This window comes from Pleurodeles waltl, chromosome 8 (genome assembly GCF_031143425.1).
Source record: "Pleurodeles waltl isolate 20211129_DDA chromosome 8, aPleWal1.hap1.20221129, whole genome shotgun sequence".
Classification (NCBI taxonomy): Eukaryota; Metazoa; Chordata; class Amphibia; order Caudata; family Salamandridae; genus Pleurodeles; species Pleurodeles waltl.
The window spans coordinates 702,222,219-702,244,058 of NC_090447.1; the positions used below are offsets into that span (position 1 = coordinate 702,222,219).

Sequence of the window (21,840 nt, forward strand, 5' to 3'; positions counted from 1 at the left end):
TCATCCATTCCAGGATCATTTCTGTCTGACGTTGGCCAGCAGGAATTATGAATCTGGGAATCCTTTGTTTGGTCGTCGAAAAATTGTTGTTTTTACCCCATAATACTCTTTCTTTAGGAAAATGTCCAACAACAAAATGTACATTTCTAGTAGATTAATTTAATGATAAACCAGCTAGTATGACACACGTGAGTGAATGCTATTTCCAGTAACACATCTTTGTATCCATTAGATGAATTTTCAGTAGGGCTGAGGACTTCCTTAAACACAGAACCTAAACAGGGTTAAAGATGTTAAGACTAGAAGGTTACAAGTGGTATAACTATATGTTTTGTAACAATTTGACCAAGGTAGACACAGCCAGCAATCATAATGCTGCAAAGAGAATCAAGGTTAAAGAGCATATATATTATTATGATAATAAATAGGTTGCTTCCAAGCCTACGGAGCTGTGTTATTTTGTATATACTGTGAAAACGAAATATACACAGAAAAGACAAATGTCTATATATATGGAATTGAAATCTATAAAGTCATAAAACAAAAAATGCTCATTTGCTGGGTTGTCAGTCATGGGAATTATGTTAGCACCGTGAAATGTCATGAAGCATAGCATATGAGCTTGGGCTTTTACATCTTTGACTGTACAATCTTGAAATAGAAGATCGTCTGGATTATCTGATCAGCCCATTATCAACGCAGGACCTCAGCAATAGAGTGATAATAATATATTTGTGTTAGCTAACATGAGACCTTAAGAAGCATACCTCTAATCTCCATTTGCTTTTCACTAGGAAGCATACTAACTGTACTTGTTGACTCATTTACAGATACGTTGTTGATTAAGAAGATCCTGTGGAATCTGCCACAGTTTTGATCATTATGAAAATTCTGAACCCATACTGTTCGTTCTTATCTTCACAGTTTTCATTTTGGAAGTATTTCGATTACAAGTCTGTTTAGCAACTGTACTGAAAACAATGTTGTCTATAAACAAGGGTGCCCTTTGTGTTGCTCATTGTCATGTCAGACTCATTTTCAAAGAGGTCTGGCCAGCCTTGCTTTGAGATTTGTATGTGAACTTATGGTATGTGTCTTTATGAGGCAGAAGATGAACGAAATGTTGGTATATAAATGTCCGAATTGCCAGATACAAGAAAATGGTATTTGGGCTCATTACTTTGGTACATTTACAGTCAAATAATTGAAAAAACTTGCTTCTGGTCTTCATTACTATGTTTTTCAATTAATTGTGTAGAGTGATGTGAGAACTGCCTCACCTATCTCAATCATTCTGTCTCATTTCTTTTAATCTCTGTTTGTTTCCTATTGTCTATGTCTTAAGGGGTCTTGTAGTTTTCCCTTTAACTGGAGATAAACCCAAAGCAGCAGTCTTGCGTGTGCTGCAGCAATATTTTCCTCCCCCGGATGAGGAGGCTCTTATGTCACCTTCTTTGCCTTTAACGTAATAATCGCTATGTTTGCTCCTCTTACATTTTGTTTCTCTGATAACCCATGCTGTTGTTTTGTCTTCTATTGTTTATAAATGCAATAGCTTCCTTGAATCATTCAATGTTGTTTACCACTATGTGCTTAATTTCCTGTGTTCCCTGGTAATGACCAACAGTGTGAGTTAACTTCCCTGTTGGGATTTCAAGATGTTAAATTCGATCTGAAAACTTCGGAGCTTTGAAAGCAGCTGAACTATTCAGGTGAAACACTAAGGGGACATATGTGAAAATTGTTATGGAAACACTGATTCCTACATGATATTCCCTGAAATCGTATCACGAATGCCCCCAGTATTTGTACCTTAAGGAGTAGAAGGGTATTGGCCCGAATTCTGGCCAACCCAGAGTCCTGCTCTAAGTGTTTATTCTGTTACTTGTATTTCCTCTCCCCTTGCCTGGTCCCAAAATGCATTTCCCACTCCTTTTATTTTAGACAGCATTGTGTATGCTGCTGTCTATGCTAGTGGGTAATAGCATGCATAACGGTCACGTGTGCTGCTGCAGAGAATAGCTGCATTGCTGTACTGTATTTAAGACAAGAAAAGGAGCACTGGGAGGAAAGACGGTCACAATGGTGGTGGTCATATTATTATGTAGGAAAAATATGACTACGAGCCTGCACACAACAACAGTAAATAAAAGTAGGGCTAAACTTGAATTTAATGTCACAGTAATGATAAAGTGCCATTCTGTAATGCTTCAGCCGTATGACAAAGGTATGTTATAATCGTGTTCCTGCATTGCAAGGAGGTGGAGCTCAGGGTGAATGTTATTCATGGCATGGGTCGTAAATGTGGTATTGTGTGCTAATCAGTGTTTCAACTGTAAAAGAAAGAGTGACAGTGCTGAATCTCTGCTAAAAAGCCTATGGCTGATGCAATTAAAGGTCTGTGCACCAAACACCAAGGTTGGCAGTCTTAAATCTACCTCATGCCTCTTTACTCCATGACCACACACTCTCTGCCTTTATCTCTAGGGGTGGCTCCTTTGCAATGACGAAGGATCGTCACCCCTCTGGCTGAGCCAGTGGCAGAAAAATAAAACTATAGTTCACTATCATTATATTTTTCTGCTGCTGAATCAGCCAGCATGTGAAGGGAGGGGCAGAGCTCGGCCACGGAAGGTGTGAGGGGGAGGAGGAGAAAGTGCACCTAAGTGCGCATGTGTTTTTGCCCATCTGTCTCAGGCCCACCAAACACACGTGCACTTAGATTTCTCCAACCCGGCTGCATTGCACAGCTGGGCTGGAAAAACTGCACAGATCCCAGGGTTGTGCCGCTCAGACCATTACTGATGCTGCTTTCATGCTAGGGTTAGCTTGAAAGCAGTACCAGGATTTCTGTGAAGCCTGTGCTGGTGTCCCAGTGAATTCTGGGACACCACATCGAGGGAAGAGGAGTGACGAGCATGATGGCAGGAGACAGCGGCATCATAGTAAAGGTAAGTTTTTTTTTCAATTTTATTTCAACCCCCTCTATATCTCTATCCTCTCCTCTCCTTGCGATATGAGGCCACAGCTGTTTATCTCACTTTTGCAGGTTCCTGCTTACTCCCTGTTGGAAAAAGGCCCCCTCAGAAGGGTCCCCCCAAACTTTTTGCTTTCCTGCTCCTGTTTTTCTGACCTCATTTTTGTTGGGTTTCGGAATCTGGAAACTTACCACTGCTAACCAGTACTAAAGTGCATGTGCTCTCTCCCTAAAAACATGGCAACATTGGCATATTTAATTTACTTGTAAGTCCCTAGTAAAGTGCACTGCATGTGCCCAGGTCCTGTAAATTAAATACAACTATTGGGCCTGCAGCATTGATTGTGCCACTCACATACACAGCCCCTTAACCATGTCTCGGGCCTGCTATTGAAAGGCCTGTCGGTGCAAATTCACCAGTGATGGCTCCTCCGTTAGGGTGGAGAAGGGTAAGCTCTCCCCTGCTAGCAGCAGAAGCTGCAAAACCTTTCACAACAAAAGGATAATAAACTGTGTTTATTATCCTTCTGTTTTAAAAGGGGTAGGCATTGGGGGAAGACAGGAACAAGGGAAGTGTACGGTGCACTCCCGTCAGAGCGCATGTGTGTTCGGCCAGCCATCTCGGGCCGGCCAAACACACATGCGCAGTGTGCTCTCTCCAGCTTGGCACTGTGTTGCTGAGCTGGAGAGCACAGGCTCCCAGGATGCCTGGGAGCGCCCTGGATGTGTGCTACAGCCAATCTTGACGGTGCTTTGAGCAGCGTCAGGATTGGCCAGAGGGCAGGCTGGGAGCCTGCAGCAACGGGAGAAAGAGGAGTGGCACGGCGGCAGATCAGGTAAGTTTTTATTTTTATTTTTTATTTTTTTTAATCCAATGTTATCCCTCCACTTCCTCACCCTGCGCACCACACCAGCCCGCCCCTTGTGAGCGCAGCGAGCCATGGCTGAGTTTCACTGCCAAATCGACTTGCCATTTACAACTACTTGCCAAGACTTAAACTCCCCTTTTTCTACATATAGGTCACCCCTAAAGTAAGCCCTAGGTAACCCAAAAGGCAGGGTGCTATGTAAGTAAAAAGCAAGACATGTACGTATGTATTTTACATGTCCTGTTAGTGAAAAACTCACAAGTTACTTTTCTACTACTGTGAGGCCTGCTCCTCTCATAGACTATCATTAAAACTGCCCTCATATACTTTAAGATATTTTGATCTGGAAGGAGTAGCCCTGTCATGTTTAGTATGGCCAGAATGGTAATAGAAAATCCTGTTTACTGATGAAGTTGGATTTAATATTACTGTTTTAGAAATGCCACTTTTAGACAGTGGGCATTTCTCTGCACTTACTACCATCTGTGCCTTCCAGCCTGTCTCCAGTCCACGTCTGGTCTGTGCTGGTTGACAGCTCACCTAGTGCATTCTACCCAGACAGCCATAAACAAAGGACATTCAGTCACATCTGCATTCATCTGCATACTGAATGGATCTCCCTGGGCAGGGAGGGTGGATGGGCTCTCTCTTACACTTCAAAGGCCAGTGGCCTGCCCTCACACAAAGGACTGATAACTCCCCAAAGGGATCCTGGCAGACAGGACTGGGCTGAAAGGGAAGCTTGTGCACTTATAAAACACTCTTTGAAGTTTCCCCAACTTCAAAGGCACTTTTGGGTACATATACTGGGTCTCTGACCCCACCAAATCACACACTTCTGGACCTACACCTGGACTCTGTCAGAGGGACTTCCTGGCTGCCCAAAGGACTCATCTGGACTGCTTTGCTGAGAAAGACTGCTGCCCTGCTTGCTGCTCTGCTGCCTGCTGGCCTTTAACTCGGCTGGAAGGACTCTGCCTTCCCCACAATTGCTCTTCAAGGGCTTGGATTGACCTTTCCTTCTGTTATGAAGTCTCAGGGCCACAAAGTCTTCACCCCGGAGAAGAAAATCCCAGTGCATTGGAAAATTGATGCAACGCCTGCAGAAATCAACGCAGCGCCTGCCTTGTGGTTGAAATTTTGCTGCATTGCCTACTGGATCAACGCAGCTGCTCCTTCTACCAGTATGTCAAGGATTTTCAACTCATCATTCCTGTATGTCAAAATATTCCCGCATCGCAGTGAGGAACCAAGGCTGGCATCCTGGAAATCGATGCATCATCTTGCAGCTTGGAAAGAAACAATGCATTGACTGTGCCGCGCTGAAAAATCTGATACAAAGCCTTATTTTTCAACGCATCTTCTCCTCTGTGTAGTTATTTTTAATGCATTCCAAGTACTCTTGTGTGTTGGAGGCAATACCCACTGATTCTCAAGGATTGAGACTCATTTAAACCTTTAAAAAGTGATGTTTAGACTTGTTCATATTGGATTTTTGTCATTTTGATCTTATTGTATTCAGATACATATTATCTATTTTTTTTAAACATGTGTGGTGTATTTTTGTGGTGTTTTCACTGTGTTATGGTAAGAGTTATTACACAAATACTTTACACATTGCCTTTTAAGTTAAGCCTGCCTGCTCTGTGCCAAGCTACCAGAGGGTGAGCACAGGATAATTTGGGTTTTGTTCTGAATTACCCTGAATAGGATTGTCGTTCTTACTGGGACAAGGTGCACACCTCCGCCAACTAGAGACCCAGTTTCTAACACTCCCTTAGTGATATGTTTTCTGTCTTACTCTTCCTCGTCTTTCTGATTAATGTGTTTTCCCCTCTCTTGCCCTTAGTTAATATGTGATGCAGAAATTTTTTTTTTGATCCCCAAAAATCAGCTCCAATTAAGCACTGGTGGTACTATTAAAGATCATCATGGAACTGTACCCTTTTTTATTTACTATCCCTCAAATGATTGAGCACCTTTACAGTGAAGTCAAAGCAGTGGGTCATGGGCATCATTTGGGAGTTGCCAGGGGTCACAACTGCTACCTCTGGGTTTCCCTTGAGACCCAGGGCAATGCCTTTGCAACCCCTGGCATCAGAGGTAGCAAACTCAGTGCCTGGAGCACAGGGGCAGCTTGTCCTAATGGTCTTCGGTTGGGGCTCCATTTACTTGATTTTCGGTCAAGTTTTTTGTTACACAAATAGTGAATAATAGGCCACTGGAATTGAGCGATTGTGCAGCTATGGTAATTTTTGCATAATTATAAATTTGACGGAGCTGCCATATAATCCGTCATCTGCTGTATAATCTGAGTTTACTAAAAAAATGTTGTTTCTAGCTCAATGTTTAAAAAGTTACAAAAAATGCGGCAATCTGTCTTGCCCCACCATGTAAGGCCCTTTGCCTAGCTGGACAGGTCACCTTCCTTGGTGCTTATTGTTATACTTTTGTGTTAAACTGGTATTAATGAGGTGCAACCAATGCCCAGACACAGTTACCAAGTTTAACAAGCATTTGCAAAGCAATGGGTCTTGCGTTTGCTCAAGTTAGACCTATTAGCATTGTCAATTCATAACTGGACTTTTCTAGCCACATAAATTGAAAATAAAAAGTTAAACAGTTCACATAAGCAAGCCAATTCAAAGCGCCATGGCCACCATGAGCGTGAGCACGAAGAAGAGACACAAAAGGAAAAAGAAGTTCGCTCACAGTCAAGCTTATTGGCAAACATGCAATTACCTATGTAAGAGGGTCGATGGAAAAGGCGCAAAACTGCCCCAATGAGGGACAAAGGTAAAGTATTTACCAATGATAACAAAGCATTTTTGAAAGGCAAGCATTGGAACAAGTGACAGTGATGGGCATGCGGTGACCGTGGATAAAAGCCCACAGATAGATTACAACACGTCATAGCGCTTGAGTGCATGACATAAAAATGATGAAATAGTGAAGTAGTACTATTACACATTGTGCAGCATTATGCCGCATAATTTGCCTTTTCTTGCTGCATAATTTACTAAACCCTGCTGCATAATTTGGCGCTCTCCTGCTGCATAATTCCAGTGGCCCTGATAATAGTATTCACTAGTAGTGTAATAAAATGAAGTACTTTTAGATGGAATATCAGAGTATCTGCCAACTGAGATAAGTAAAAATGTTTTAAAATGTATGTTTTATGCACGCTTGCCGGTGAGTGTGTTTATGTGGGAGAAAAGGTCAAATGGCGTATGATGTCACTTTCGCTAAACCTGCCATTTTGGTGAATTGACCCATGTGGTGGGAAGGCTTGAGCTTTTGAATATCCGATCTCTAATAGACAGGAATAAAGAGATGGCACATAGTTTACAGCTTTCACTAAACCACTTGACTTTAACTGGAGAAAACATTCAGGAAGCCGAATTGGTTTAAACCATACTTTGAAGCTCTATTGATGTAGAAGACGTTTTTATTTACAATTTAGGAAGCATATCTTTAGTTACACCTGCTTTACTTTAGCATCTTTCTATAAATACAGACATAAAAAACATAGAAAAAATGAATAGAGTGTGTTCAGATGTGCATAACCAAAAGGAGGGCAGTAGTTGGGGACAAAAAATATATATGGGGACCAAAACAAAATGTCCGAACATTATAAAACAAGTAGTGACTGGCCAGTAGTGAAGTCTGATATATACGAAATAAGCAATCGGTTTAAAATTACTCCCAGAGGGGATCGACCTCTGAGATAAATAGATATTAATTTCAATAACAGAGATCTTAGATGATCGGTGGAAATCAAGTGCTTAGAAATGGGGAAAGAAAGAGACCTCGGGACCTATGTTTACCCTTTCAAAGCACAATTTCAAACCTGGCTGTCTGTAAACTAACCTAATTCAGGAAAAACACCCCAATCACTCCACAGATTTAACAGCACAGCCCACGTCGCCTTTTGCATCTCCAGATCTGTACTTTAAGTATCCGAGAACTTCAGTATTCATTTCGAGCGGCAGGAGTGGTCCTTCCTGGCTCTCCTCGGCTGCTGGTGAGGGTTGCTGAGTGTTGCCACTCATTTGAACCTCTCTGCACACATCGTACACTTTGTCTTCAGCTATTCACTGTTTGCACCACGAGTAGCATGAAGATTCAAACCTCATACGTCCCACTAGAGGCTGCAGCAATGTTTTTCACGGTTTCGTAGTAGTTGTGTAAATGCAGTGTCCTCACGGGATGGGTATTAATGCCTCCAATGAATACAACCACTGCCACCCAGTGGTGCACCAATGTTTATATCACAGCAACATAGCTGAAGATGCGCTGGCATGGCACATCGAGAAATGGGAGTTTTAGAAACGACCTAAACTAGTCTGCACCACCTTGTGGTGCTGATAGATCCGTAATGGGGCAGCGCTGGGTCAGTACTGAAGCTACTCGAGCAGCAGGTTCTACCAATGCAGAATCCAGGTGGTCACCATAGTCGTGGAGCAGGCACGGAGCTTGACATATGCTCTGCCTTCTCCATTCCCTCGTGCGTCTCATGATCAACCGAGGACACCACACAAGGCCCGGATGCAGGAGTTGTCGCCTGGGAATAGAGATGTGCCACATTCAGGAATAAGTGGCACTCAGTCCCTACTTCCCTTACCAGCTTGCAGTCACCCTGATTGCTTTGATCCATCCCACCTTGAACATACTTAACACAGATGATTGTGTGAATGTCTTCTCTTCTCATAATGTGGCGACAGTAAATGGTGCAAGTCGATGGTATCTCAAGCATCTTGTCATATTTGCGCCTTAGAGTCCGCATTGGTGTAATCTTCAGTCACAGCATCCCTGCTCGCCCTCGGTCCCGACTTTACACCCTAGCTGCAGTATGAGCCCGTTTGTGTCCCTTTCTATTCTAGTTGAAGTATGAGAGCGTTTTATGCCCCACTCCTGCTCTAGTTGGAGACTGACAGAGCCCGTTTTATGCCCCACTCCTGCTCTAGTTGGAGACTGACTGAGCCCGTTTTATGTCCTATTCCTGCTCTAGTTGGAGACTGACGGAGCCCGTTTTATGCCCCACTCCTGCTCTAGTTGGAGACTGAATCCGTTTAATGTTCTATTCCTGCTCTGGTTGAGGTATGAGCCAGTTTTAAATCCAATTTCTGCTTTTCTAATACGCCAGTCCAGTGACTGCTATCCCCATGGTGGCACTGGGCTCACAGCCAACCATCACACCTTAAGCAGCATATGGTATGTGTTTGGATAATACCTTATTGCTGCAACAACAAGCTTGTGGCACAACATGCTTTTGCTTGAGGTTAGGAAAATTGCTCGTGGTCAAACAAGATGGAAATGTGACCAACAAGTGGATTGCAGTGGGTGTTCTCGGTCTTTTTCTTGTTAAGTGGTGTAGCACATAGCTGTTTTGTTATTTTTCGTTTGTGAGTGAAATGGTTTTGCCAAAAGTTAGTCCTTCAGGAATTTAAAAAATATGTTACAAAAATTAACATTGTTCAATCTTTCTAAATGCGGGCAGCTGTTCTGCAAAGCAATCGCTGCGAACTTTCACCAGGGGCTCTTCTGGCGTTTTCTGCAACATACTGATAAACACAGCAGCCAAGTAGAGCAACTGCTGTCGGTCTTTCAACGTGGTTTATGGTTGGACTTTTACCCTGAAGTCACAAAGCATGCTCTCAATTGACATTTGACATTTGCAACCTTTGGCCCTCTGGGGAGAGTGCCCTTTGCCCTTTACGTGGTAGGAAACAGCCATCCATTGCCTCTTTATCTGTTTACCAGTGAGTAAGTTAGAACAGCCTCAGTGTAGATGGTATCTTGGTGGGGGGGACATAAGCTTTGCATGATAGTGAAACCTGCCCTCATCTCATTGTGCCCACCCTCAGGCCACACACAGCCACTTGGTAATCTGGCAGAGCGGCGCCAGTTACTAGCCCAGGGCTAGCTGTTTCAGATGTGATTTTCGTTCAGGTACCGCACCTTGGCAGGATAACAAGATCCGTACGAGGGTATTCACAGTGGAAGTTGTCTGCACCTATGGCCTCACTTGGTATTGGAATGGGATCCAATCTACAATTGTATTGTCACCACCAAGTTCTCTGACGGGAAACTGCACTTGTTCTCATAAAATGATAATCTAACCACAGTTGAACATCTTAGCCCTTTAAAAGGTAAACAATAACCCATATTCGAGTTCATTCCCTAATATTCTGCAAATTAGAAGTGTTTTTACTCTAGGCAATTCCAATTCACAAAGCATTATTCTATCAGCAGTTGTATCCTATACCTGCCTTCGCTGTGACTTGCTCCTGAAATTACAGGTGTACAGTACAGTCAAGGGAGAGGTTTCTGAACCGGACCTTACCAGAATTACTTTTCTGTAGCATATGAACCCCGCCAGTTTGCAATCCCAACTCAGTACACGATAAATCTCCTTGGCTTCTTTTATCATAATGTATGGCAAGATGTAAAGTAGGAATGTCCAGTTCAAAATAGAGTGTCTTATACTAGCAATTAGTTTTCTTTTATTATTTTAGATTAGTTCATTATTGCTTCATATCAACCATATAAACCGTTTAAATCACGTATAAGAGGCTGAATGGTGTATTCGGTGGTGTATAATCATTCCTTAATATCCAAAACTCATATTATAATGGTAGGCCACATTAGAGAGAATATGATACACTAAAGTGCCCAAGCAAATCAAAAGGTATTTAAGAATCAGGATATGGCAAACTCCAGTGAACCTGTTAATTGCCGCTTGGAGAGGGGTACCAGCAGACTTTGCATGTGTTGTGAACAGGAATCAGAATCCCGACATTTACAATTTTTTATGGCCTTTTTTGGGACACGGACAGAGCAGAGTATTTGTTCTCTTAATGTGACAGTATCAGAGGAGGAAGAGATTGTGAGCAATTAATGGTTAAAATTACGAAATAGAAGACTCAACGAGGGTAAAAGTCTAATTTTCTATGACAGTACTTTTTTGTTTGTACTTAGAATCTTGATGTATTATGTATATTAGTTTACGAGTTTGCTATTGTTATGATTATAATGTTGTTATCAATAACGAATACAATCTCACGTCAAAAAAATGAAGTGGCATTTATCTTGCGCTCCCTCTCGTGTCAGATGAATGAATAACACTGAGAGAGTGTGTAGTCTAGCCTGATTTCACAAGGCTGCTAAGAGGAGAACCTGGGTCTTCTGGTCACACATTCAGCAATTTATCCGCTAGGACACCTCTCCTCCCATGATGGTGGACCTCTGTGACATAATCTATGGTTTAATTCTGAATGCGCTGCTAATTTTGAGCATAGAACAACTATTGCCCCAGTAGTTTTAATCCTGCACTTTCATGCCTCACCAGGGAGTGCATTCACCTATGGCTCCTGTTGGAAGCCTTTAGCATGAATTACCATGATGGAAATCTCGTAACCAACTACCATGGTGTAACAGCAGCGGGAAGCGGAAATTGTTTCCTAAGGGCTCTCTTCCCCTTTCTTCTGCTGCCTTGTCCTGGTTTGTGGACATTTGAGCGAACAGCAGAAGATGCTGTTGGTCTGATCTTCATTCTCCTGCCTCCTCCGCGTCTTCACAAACGAAGAAGCCGAAGACTGTGAGTGGCTTCTGTGTTTGCCATTTGCCACATCTCCTCGTCAGTGCGGGTCTCCGCAGACCTGCATTCACAGGCTACACTGACCAGGGTGTCACACAAAGCAGCTATTATTGCAATACCGGCTCTCTACTCTCAGTGTGAGAAAGAAGATGTGGGCAAAGGGTGGGGATGGCCACAGAGTGGTGAGGTGAGAGGCAGCAGGTTATTTTTGTATCTAGAAGGAGGAATTCATGTAGAGAGTATGGGGTGGCAGGAAGCTAGATATTTCTTTTCATGAACTGGGGGGGGGGGATAACCGTAAAGAGTCGTGGGGTGGTTGCCAGGAGGCCAGTTTTTTTCATTTTGGGTAGGGGTTGGCACTTCCATTACTCTTTTGTCCCTGCTCAAATATTAAATGAAGCATCAGATGATTTGGGGGACTCATAACACAAAATTATTAATGGGTAGGAAGTAAGCAACAGATGTTTTTCGCCCTTGTCTACCATATGACACTATAGACCACTCAGGCTCTGCTCCAGTTGTGTATTTGATCTCGCCCCGATTCCCTTGGTCCAAAATATTCACTGTTACACACCTGTTATTCTCTTTTTCCTTCTCCTCTGATAGAGGTCCAGTGAGGGATATTCCCTCCTACAAGATGGTTCGAGTGCAGATGAAGTCCAACACACCTCCTACTGGGACAGTTTGCCTCAAGTACTGCGTTCTGAAGATTCGCCACTGAATGCACGTGGCAGCCCTTCCACGCCAGCACTGTGGCAACATATGTGTGTTAATTACATAGTCCTTTTCTTACTACTGCTGATGTGGGGGTTTTGTCGCACTGTAAATAAACGATTTTACTATCACCAGACCTAAAACTATGCGTTTAATTGATTTTGGGAATGTTGCAAAGGAGAGTGACTCTCAGTCTACACACAGGTCTCTGTAGAGAATGCATTTTCCAACTGAGTTATGGTAAAGTATAGAATGCATTTTCCAACTGTTTTATGGTAAAGGCTACGGCGAAACTAGGAAGTGGTGCAGTCTACCAAAGAAAGTACACAATAAGGAAGGAAGGACGGAGTAGGAGAGACTTGACACCCTTTGTATTTTGTAGAAGCCTGATTGACATGAGTGTTTTCGATTGGTGTCTTATTTTTGGAAATACATTAGTAAATCACACCCAAGTAGGGAGTAAGACACAGCAACTCACAGAAAATTAATTTTGAAGTGAAATCAGGTTTATTTGTTTTCATGGATGCTGGTCTGCTCTCCCACACAATGTATTTGCATGTCTAGAAGAGGGTCTAGTGCAAAGTGAGGAGTGGGCTTACCAAGGGTCATGCGGTCACTATGAATATGATATTATAGATAACCACCAACCCAGAGATGCATATACTGTGCTAAAGCTCAAAGTTTGTTTTTCATTGGGTAGAGGTATTCACACTCAGGAGTAGGCTACTCCTTCTTATGGAAAAAATATTGGTGAACAAAGTCTATGTTTTCCATCAATTTTTTAATTTACGAAAGTGTTCCCTAAAGTCCCAGCTTGCTGAAGTGGGCTAACATCACAGCAATTGAGTGACTGTGAATATAGGGATACATACGTGAATTAGAAACTTAGAGATTCATTCAGCTCAGCTTTTATTGCATATGGATTCCCCCGAAAATCCCATTGGTGTTAAGCAATTCTTTGTTTTTCATAGGATTTAAGGGTAAGGCGCTCAGAATTCAAATTAGTTGTTTTGATTTATCAGGTAGGCTGAAGTTTTTTGTGTGGTTTTGTTGAAATTCAAAGGGATATACCCCCACTATATTCTATGCATTGTATCACATGACTATATTGCATTCATTACATTTATCTAATCACTACATTGCAAGATAAGTATAGGTAACCATAACAGGTGAATGCAGTAGTTGAAACGGTTTGGAAGACGATGTAAAGGTGAAAATAATAATACAATTATTATTATTATTATTAATAATAATAATAATAATAATAATAATAATAATAATAATAAAAATATACTGCCCGTGATGATGATGTTTTAGACCAGGTACTGAATGAAAGATTATTCCAGGTCGATTTATTGATCTGTGCATAGCTTCACACAAACTTTACTGGCAGTAGTGTGTGCTAACTGGTGCAGGGCAAATGTTCAAATGAGTGCAATAGCACTTCAAGATGTTGTCTTTCAACCTAAGGTTTGCACACCTGCCCTTAAACATAGAGAAGATGTGTCAGCATGCTAATAGACATTAAGGGGCATTGTGAACATGGCAATGCCATAGATAAATCTAAAGCAGTGCTTAATTTGTGCTTGTTGATTCCTGTGCGGAGCACCAGCACTTATTTTTGAGGGCCGGCACTTACTTTTCTGCCTCAAGCATTTACTGCGAGTAAAAGACTCATATGAAAAGATGGAAGAAGAGAAAAATGAAATAGAGCCACAAAGGGAGAAGGCTGCCATGGCAGCTGAAGGGGGCAGGGAGTCACTGTAAATGGATTAAAGAGGCCCGAGATGGCTTCAGGATTATTTTGCCTCAGTATTCTGTGCTCGCACATTTTAATGCAGCAGCCGCGTGTTTCAGAGGAGAGCTTTCGGCACTGGCATGTTTTTATTTACAAATTAAGCACTGGTCTAAAGTCTGACTCTGGATATATTTGAGTGTTATTTGTTGGAGTTTTACATAGCACAAACATGTGCCGAGGGCATCAGAGAACTTTTCTAAGTCACCCTGAGATTAAGTGATTTGTCCACAAACATTAGAAGTTGAGCCGAGGACGGAATGAAAACCTAGTTCCCCAGTTCCAAGGGCAGCAGCTCTTGCCACGTGGCCACATCTCTGATGCTGCAACATGGTCCAGGTTCGATTGTCTCCCTGCTCTTACTCGGCAAAGGCAGCAGACTCTGCAAGCGGTGAGGCCATGTCACAGTCTGTTGGAAGTTAAATCATTACATTGACTTTGTCATAAGTCATGGAATGCTGTTCTACAATTCTGAATGTCTCACACCCATTCATTGGACATTTCAAGTCTGCAAACTAGTAGCTGCGTGTTATAAGTCTTAAGATCAACATGTCTAGTCGTACAGATGAAACAAAGATTCAACAAATACTTAGAAGTCATTTTTTATCAGGAACAAGTTGTCTCCCAAGTTCAAACAAAGTGCGACATAAGCCTGCACTGGTTGTGCTCATGGAAGGTGCTTAGCAAATTATAAAGAAAACGATGCAGCTAAATTCAAATTGGGCAGCGTTGTGTATCCACATAACGTCTAACCTATGCGGAGTCTGGTGTGTAGGTACTTGTACACTATCGTCGTGTGCGTTTCAGCAGAACGTTCTTCATTGTTTACACGTCAGTAGTTTTACGTGCCTTACATGTCACTCAGTGATGAATTCTCAGAAAATGGATGCAGCAAAAGAACAGTATACTTTTCTCTGCCATGCACTCACGAGAGAAGCTCATGTGTGGAAAATAGTCCATCTAAGCCACTAATGATTTATATGTTTAGCTCAGAGCCAACACGTAAACAGGTCTGTAAAACAGCTTAAATTCAACCAAACTCAGAATGTAGCTGGGGTGAGGGTAGTCTAATAACCCCCTTACATTCCGCAGAGGCAGAAAGGCGTACATTCCCTAGGCACACCAGCACCCCCACTGTTCTTCCAGACTACTCTCTTGAAACATACATCATGCCTGTGGGTCCAGCCTTCAAAAAGATTCATGGGGATCACATTTAATTATCGGGGTACCCTAGATGAACGTTTCAGCACTTCCCAGAATGCACCGTGAAAATGCCCTGGCTGCCTTCTACTGATATGAACGTGTCCGCCCCATTGGAACCTCTGGTGGGCTTGGTTAATGTCACTGTTTGGTTGTCTGGGTTTCGAATGAATTGTCATCGTGTAGATTGATGATGGTAGCACTCTAGGTTGGTGCATTACAGCGCTCGTTGCTGCAGGGTTTGGTTAGCCTCATTACACATGAAGCCCTCGCGAGCACATATGCATGTTGGATGCTGTTTGCATGCACATGCCAGCCAGGCCTAGGTGTCCAGCTGTGGGTACAGAGAAACAAACAAGTATGTCCTTATCATAAGAGAAGCCATCCACTCAGGTACTTCCCTGCTGACTCCCTCACAGAAGGACCTGAGTACGGAGATTCCGCAAGACCGGGTAAGTCTCTTCTTTAGATTGCGTGTCATTGCTACCAAGTGGCCCCCGTCAAGCCCGGCACGATTAGCCGGCACATCACAGGCTGTGGTTTTATGCCCGTGCATCTTCCAGAATGCAGTGCGCTATTTGTTGAAAGGCCGTGATTAGTCGATCGTGTCACATATGTCGCGGATAAAATTGGACACAAGTGTGGAACTACGTACTGGATTTTTTAGCATCTGGAAAAGGCTTGTGTAATCCCAATACCTTGTGTATCAAGCAACACTGCCAGGAGCATGCAGACTTCTTTCTTGGACTAACCAAACCATGGTTCTAATGATCATGTAGCATCAAACACTTGACAACATGTTAAGAACGTATCTGGGAGAATGGGTATGTTCCACTTTTGCATGTTTCCAGGGGCAGCAAAGTCTTGTTCTTTCACCAAGAGGGCACTCCGGCTGACTTTGACAATCCCATAGAGGATGGGTACAGATGCAAACTTCAAATTCGTGCAAACAGTCAAAAACACGTTACATCTTCAAAGCAATAAATAACCAACGTAATATGTATATTAATACAATGCGGCAGTTCTAACAACATAACCTACATTCGGCCAACTTCAACCAAAGTGAAGACAGGCAGTAATTAGGAAAAGAAACCTTGTTCAGCTGAGGCAGTGTATGCACTGTTTATTTCCGAATGGAATTATGTACTTGCGGTCTGTTGCATTTACTACAGCAAAGTGAAGAGACACCTTTGTCAGTACATGCATGTACATTCTGATTATATATTTCCTGTAAGTATTAATTTGGGAATGTAAACCATTCTGGATGCCTTGGGGCTCCTCGCCCTCTACGATGGTCGACACATCAGGAATAGGTACCCCCTCCCCTTCCTTACCCAGATGACGGAAAAATTAAAACCAGCTATGAACTGGTCTCTGATGTCACAATCAGTGGTACCTGTCAGGGAGAAATCACAAAACGTACAGGTGTGCTGTGACCCCGTATGGTTCCCCGTCCTGTCAGCAATAGGAGACGATCTAAAGAACCAGACTTAAAGAACCAACAGGTTTATGCACATCTGTCCTGTATCCTCGGGTCGAAGGGGCAGACATGCAACCCCGTTAACAGATCAAACCGAACTAGCCTGCCCAGCTGGGGCTAACGCAGCACAACTTCAGAACAGCATGCACTCGGACACCACACACGCAAGGATCCCGCTGTAACAGAATGCCACTCTCCGCTGCCACCCCGAGTGGTCTAACTTTAGAACCAGTTTCTAAATCAAAAGCTGTGCTGCTGCGGCGCCAAATGAAATACAGTATGAAGGTCCTTTAATCCCCCAGGTGACAATAAGACATGCAGGGAAAGTACAGTAGAGAAAAGCCATGGGTGCCTTTTTCCAAATGTCATCTTAATTTTACACTACAGCTGTTCTTGCAGTCGTGAAATGCCAGCACTGAAGTAACCTGGACCAGATTAGCAAGAGGTCCCTTCGTGTCCTGCAAACCTTCTAACACTAGAGCTATTTCATCTAAGCTGAAAAGTCGTGTGACTAGAGCGGAAAATCAATAGGGAACTTGAAAGTTCTGAGCGTTGCATCGGTGAGCGTCGACGCTGCACCGACCAAAGGGGCACTTGACGAGCTGCCAGTGCCCCCATGCCAGAGAACACGGACTGCGCCTGTGCGCGCGAAACCGGCTATGCACAGAAATACTTTCATGCAGTTGGTCCTGTTCATTTTACATCCATAACACTTAGCATTCGGTTCTTGTGTAAGAACGTTATATTTATTTTACCATGCACAAAGCATTGTTTTCCCACGCTCTCATAAATCTATCACACTGTCCCTGCGCATTCGTCTCATTTTAAATTCAACTGATTTTACACTGAACCGGTTAGCCCAGAACATCACTTTTTTGCATGCTTCTATCTAAAATGTCATCGCCAAACACGTCTTTTCATAGATAATAGAACTGAAGTGCTACTTGCCTCCAAGCAATTTCTGTGCATGTCCCACGTTTACTGCAAAATCCCAACAGAAAAGTAGGCAGAGCAGTCTTGGTATCATGGTTACAGTCGCAAGCCGGGCCGCCAGTGGGTGATGCTGAATATCTCACGCGAGGTACTGCAGCAGAAGTGCAGTGAACTGCTCTCCCAGTCACACAGCCAGGAACTTTCACATGAGCTAACTTTCGGGGGAGGAGACTGAGTGACGTAACAACCTGTCACTGACAAGTTCTCATTAGCACAGAACGGCTCTCATCAGATCACCCCCAGTGCAGGGGCTGGGTTGGCATCATCCTGCAAAGCCCATCGCTTGGGAGAAGAAGGGACTGCGTTGCACTGCCTTCTTTCAATTTAAAAAGAACATAAGCCAGTTCCCCTTTAGAACCGACGTGAGAGTCTGGAAGCTATCTGAAGGAAATGTTATTTGCTCTGCTTTATGCCGTTCTGCATTACACGACTGCAGCTGACAAAAGTAAGGCAAAGAGAGATAATGCGATTTACCGAACTTCAAACAGAGTGACGAGAGCTTGTAAACATCCCACGTCAAGTGCAAGACCACACCTTTCCTTACTAAGAACCGCTACTGGCTAATTAGGGGAATCTTTTTGCCGTCATTTACAGTGAAATACACATCAAATGTAAAACAGGCGCTGAAGTACCATAGATCATCTCAAACCTCAAAAGTTGTGGAAATACGGTCTTTTTTATCCCCGGTGATTAATTTGTAAAACAATAATGCCAAGGCTCAAGGTATTTCACAAGGATCCACTGTAGCTGGCACAGCCCACATCACTTTAAACTGCAGGTTTAAGTGTGAACTTCATCATTTTTAAAGATAAATGAAATATGTTGGACCTGGCTTTTTGACAGGGACATCCCCAAACTTTTTGCCTCCTTCCTCCTATTTTTTCTGACCTGTTGTTGTTGGCTTTTGACCTCTGAGCACTTTACCACTGCTAACCAGTGCTAAAGTGCATATGCTCTCTGTGTAAATTGTACTATTGATTGGTTTATCCATGATTGACTATTTAATTTACCTATAAGTCCCTATTAGAGTGCACTACATGTGCCTAGGGCATGTAGATTAAATGCTACTAGTGGGCCTGCAGCACTGGTTGTGCCACCCACCTCAGTAGCCCCTTAACCTTGTCTCAGGCCTGCCATTGCCAGGCCTGTGTGTGCAGTTTCACTGCCACTTCGACTTGGCATTTAAAAGTACTTGCCAAGCCTAGAAATCCCCTTTTTCTACATATAAGTCATCCCTAATGTGTGCCCTAGGTAACCCCTAGAGCAGGGTGCTGTGTAGGTAAAAGGCAGGACATGTACCTGTGTAGTTATATGTCCTGGTAGTGTAAAACTCCTAAATTCGTTTTTACACTACTGTGAGGCCTGCTCCCTTCATAGGCTAACATTGGGGCTGCCCTCATACACTGTTGAAGTGGCAGCTGCTGATCTGAAAGGAGCAGGAAGGTCATATTTGGTATGGCCAGAATGGTAATATAAAATCCTGCTGACTGGTGAAGTCGGATTTAATATTACTATTCTAGAAATGCCACTTTTAGAAAGTGAGCATTTCTTTGCACTAAAAACTTGTTGTGCCCTTCAATCCACGTCTGGCTAGGTTTAGTTGACAGCTCCTTGTGCATTCACTCAGACACACCCCAAACACAGGGTACTCAGCCTCACTTGCATACATCTGCATTTTGAATGGGTCTTCCTGGGCTGGGAAGGTGGAGGGCCTGCCCTCACACAAAGGACTGCCACACCCCCTACTGGGACTCTGGCAGACAGGATTGAACTGAAAGGGAACTTGGTGCATTTCTTAGAGACTCTTTGAAGTCACCCCCACTTCAAAGGCACAACTTAGTATAAAACAGGGCCTCTGCCCTACCTCATCAGACACTTGCTGGAGAAGAAACCGGAACCAGAAACTACATCCTGCCAAGAAGAACTGCCTGGCTGCTCAAAGGACTCACCTGTCTGCTTTCTCCAAAGGACTGCTGTCTTGCTGTTGCCCTGCTGCCTTGCTGAACTCTTGTCTGGCTGTGAAAGTGCTCTCCAAGGGCTTGGATAGAGCTTGCCTCCTGTTCCTTGAAGTCTCAGGACCAAAAAGACTTCTGCCTTTCACGTGGACGCTCCGTGCGCCGAAAATTTCGACGCACTACTTGTTTCGCGGCGAGAAAAACGCCGCACACCGACGCTGATCAACGCGACGCCCTCGGGACGATCGAGACTTCGACGCACAACCTCGCAAGGACAAAGCCGCCCGACTTCCAAGGAGAAATCGACGCGACGCCTACCGTGAGTGCGAAACTTTGACGCACGGCCTCGCAAGGACAACGCCGCCCGACTTCCAAGGAGAAATCGACGCAACGCCTGCCATGAGACCAAAATTTCGACGCACGGCCTCGCAAGGACAACGCCGCCCGACTTCCAAGGAGAAATCGACGCGACGCCTACCGTGAGATCGAAACTTCGACGCGCAGCCCCGCAGAACGACGCGCAGCCGGAAAATAAGCAGGAGAATCCACGCACAGACCCGGGACATCTGGTAATCCCCGCGATCCACAAAAAGAGACTGTCTGCGCGCCGGAAAACGACGCCCGACTTCCCCGCGTGGAAAAGAACGACGCAAGTCTGTGTGTGCTGAGGAGAAATCGACGCACACACCCCTTTTTCCCCGCATCTCTTCTCCTGTGGCCCTCTGAGGAGATTTCCCACCAGAAACCAGGTACTCTGTGCTTGAAAGACACTTTATTGCTTTTTAAAAGACTTAAAGACACTTAATATCACTTTTCAGTGATATCTTTACAAATTCGTATTGCAACTTTGATCGTTTTGACCTGCAAGTACCCAGATAAATATTCTATATTTTTCTAAACACTGTGTGGTGTATTTTTGTGGTGTTATACTATGGTGTTGTATGATTTATTGCACAAATGCTTTACACATTGCCTTCTAAGTTAAGCCTGACTGCTCGTGCCAAGCTACCGGAGGGTGAGCACAGGCTGATTTTGGATTGTGTGTGACTTACCCTGACTAGAGTGAGGGTTCTTGCTTGGACAGAGGGCAACCTAACTGCCAACCAAAAACCCCATTTCTAACATTGGTGATCAGCGGTGAGGATAGGACTTGTGTTTGTGCAGTGACATACAGTAGCTAAGTATTTCACTACCTACCCACAGTTGAAGGTCAACTTGATTTTTTATCTCTTTTTTGACTTTTGGTCTCTGATGTCCTCCTGGATATACTATTGATATTTTGGACTTTGGATTTTGGTTTTTGCTGGTAAGATCCTATCAAAATGGGATCGCTTACCTACTTATTCTTTTTGCCTACTGACCACCTCACTAAGGCTGACCTAAGGAAGCTTTGCAGAGAATGTGGCCTTCCTGTAGCAAAGAGATCTACTAAAGCAGAGATGCTACATGCCTACATAGTCTGGGAGGAAGACAGATGGGCAGAGAGAGAGGCAGCAAGAAACCAAATGACTAAGTACCCCTCAGAGGAGGAGGAGGACGACTCAGATGAGGAAAGAGACCCAGTGAAAAAAGAATGGCTCATGGCTCAAGCACGGTGGATGGAAGAGCTAGATGAGTTTATTGAAAGGGCTGAGGCAGCAAGTCTCTTAGCCCTGGAAGAAGAAAAGATTGCAGCTCAAGAGCTGAGCTGTAAAGAGCTGAAACTGGAGGCCGGAAGGGCTGAGTCCAGTTCAGATGGTGGCAGCAAAAATCTTGCATCTAGTACTGCTGAAGAAGGGCACAAGCCTAGAGATGTGGTAACCAACTTGAAGAAGAGAGTTGACACACCCCAGGCGGTTCAAGGGTATGAGGTAGTTCCCGTTATGCACAGGGTCCCTGAGAAGGATTGGGGAACTGGCACAGGGAGTCATATTCCTACTGGGGGGAGGGACACTTTACTGACTCTAGCAGAGAGTGACAGAGAAAAGGGTTCCCCCCTGGTGGACGTCCTGGATATAGAGTGTAGAGACATCCCAGAAGAGTTTGGGTTGAGTGTCAGGGACAGACAGATACTGTCTCACCAGTCTCAGGAGGGTGAAGTAGAGTGCTTTTCCAAGGTTGAGTTACTGGGTGGTTGGGTGAAGGGTACTGTGGTTAATACATGTGAAGGGCAGAGTGATGTAATTGCTGGAGAGCATATGTCTAGTCCTTATTTTCCAGAGCTACGCCAACACCAGGTGGAGTGTGAGTTCTCTGACCCAAGGGAACTTACAGTGGA

The 21,840-nt window shown here is 43.8% G+C and overlaps 1 protein-coding gene across 16 annotated transcripts in view; it reads right to left on the minus strand.

Moving 5' to 3' along the window:
• Positions 1-17,810, minus strand: part of ABI3BP (ABI family member 3 binding protein) — a 2,083,720-nt gene extending 2,065,910 nt beyond the window's left edge. For 4 of the 16 annotated variants that reach the window (XM_069204842.1, XM_069204844.1, XM_069204845.1 and 1 more), the window contains exon 1: positions 17,584-17,805. In XM_069204842.1, the coding sequence (XP_069060943.1) occupies positions 17,584-17,662 (79 nt within the window). In that variant the 5' untranslated portion in view covers positions 17,663-17,805. Of the gene's footprint in view, positions 1-17,583 lie in introns of all 16 variants that reach the window. The other 12 variants (XM_069204837.1, XM_069204832.1, XM_069204836.1 and 9 more) reach the window with 8 other exon arrangements.
• Positions 17,811-21,840: the final 4,030 nt, after the last annotated feature.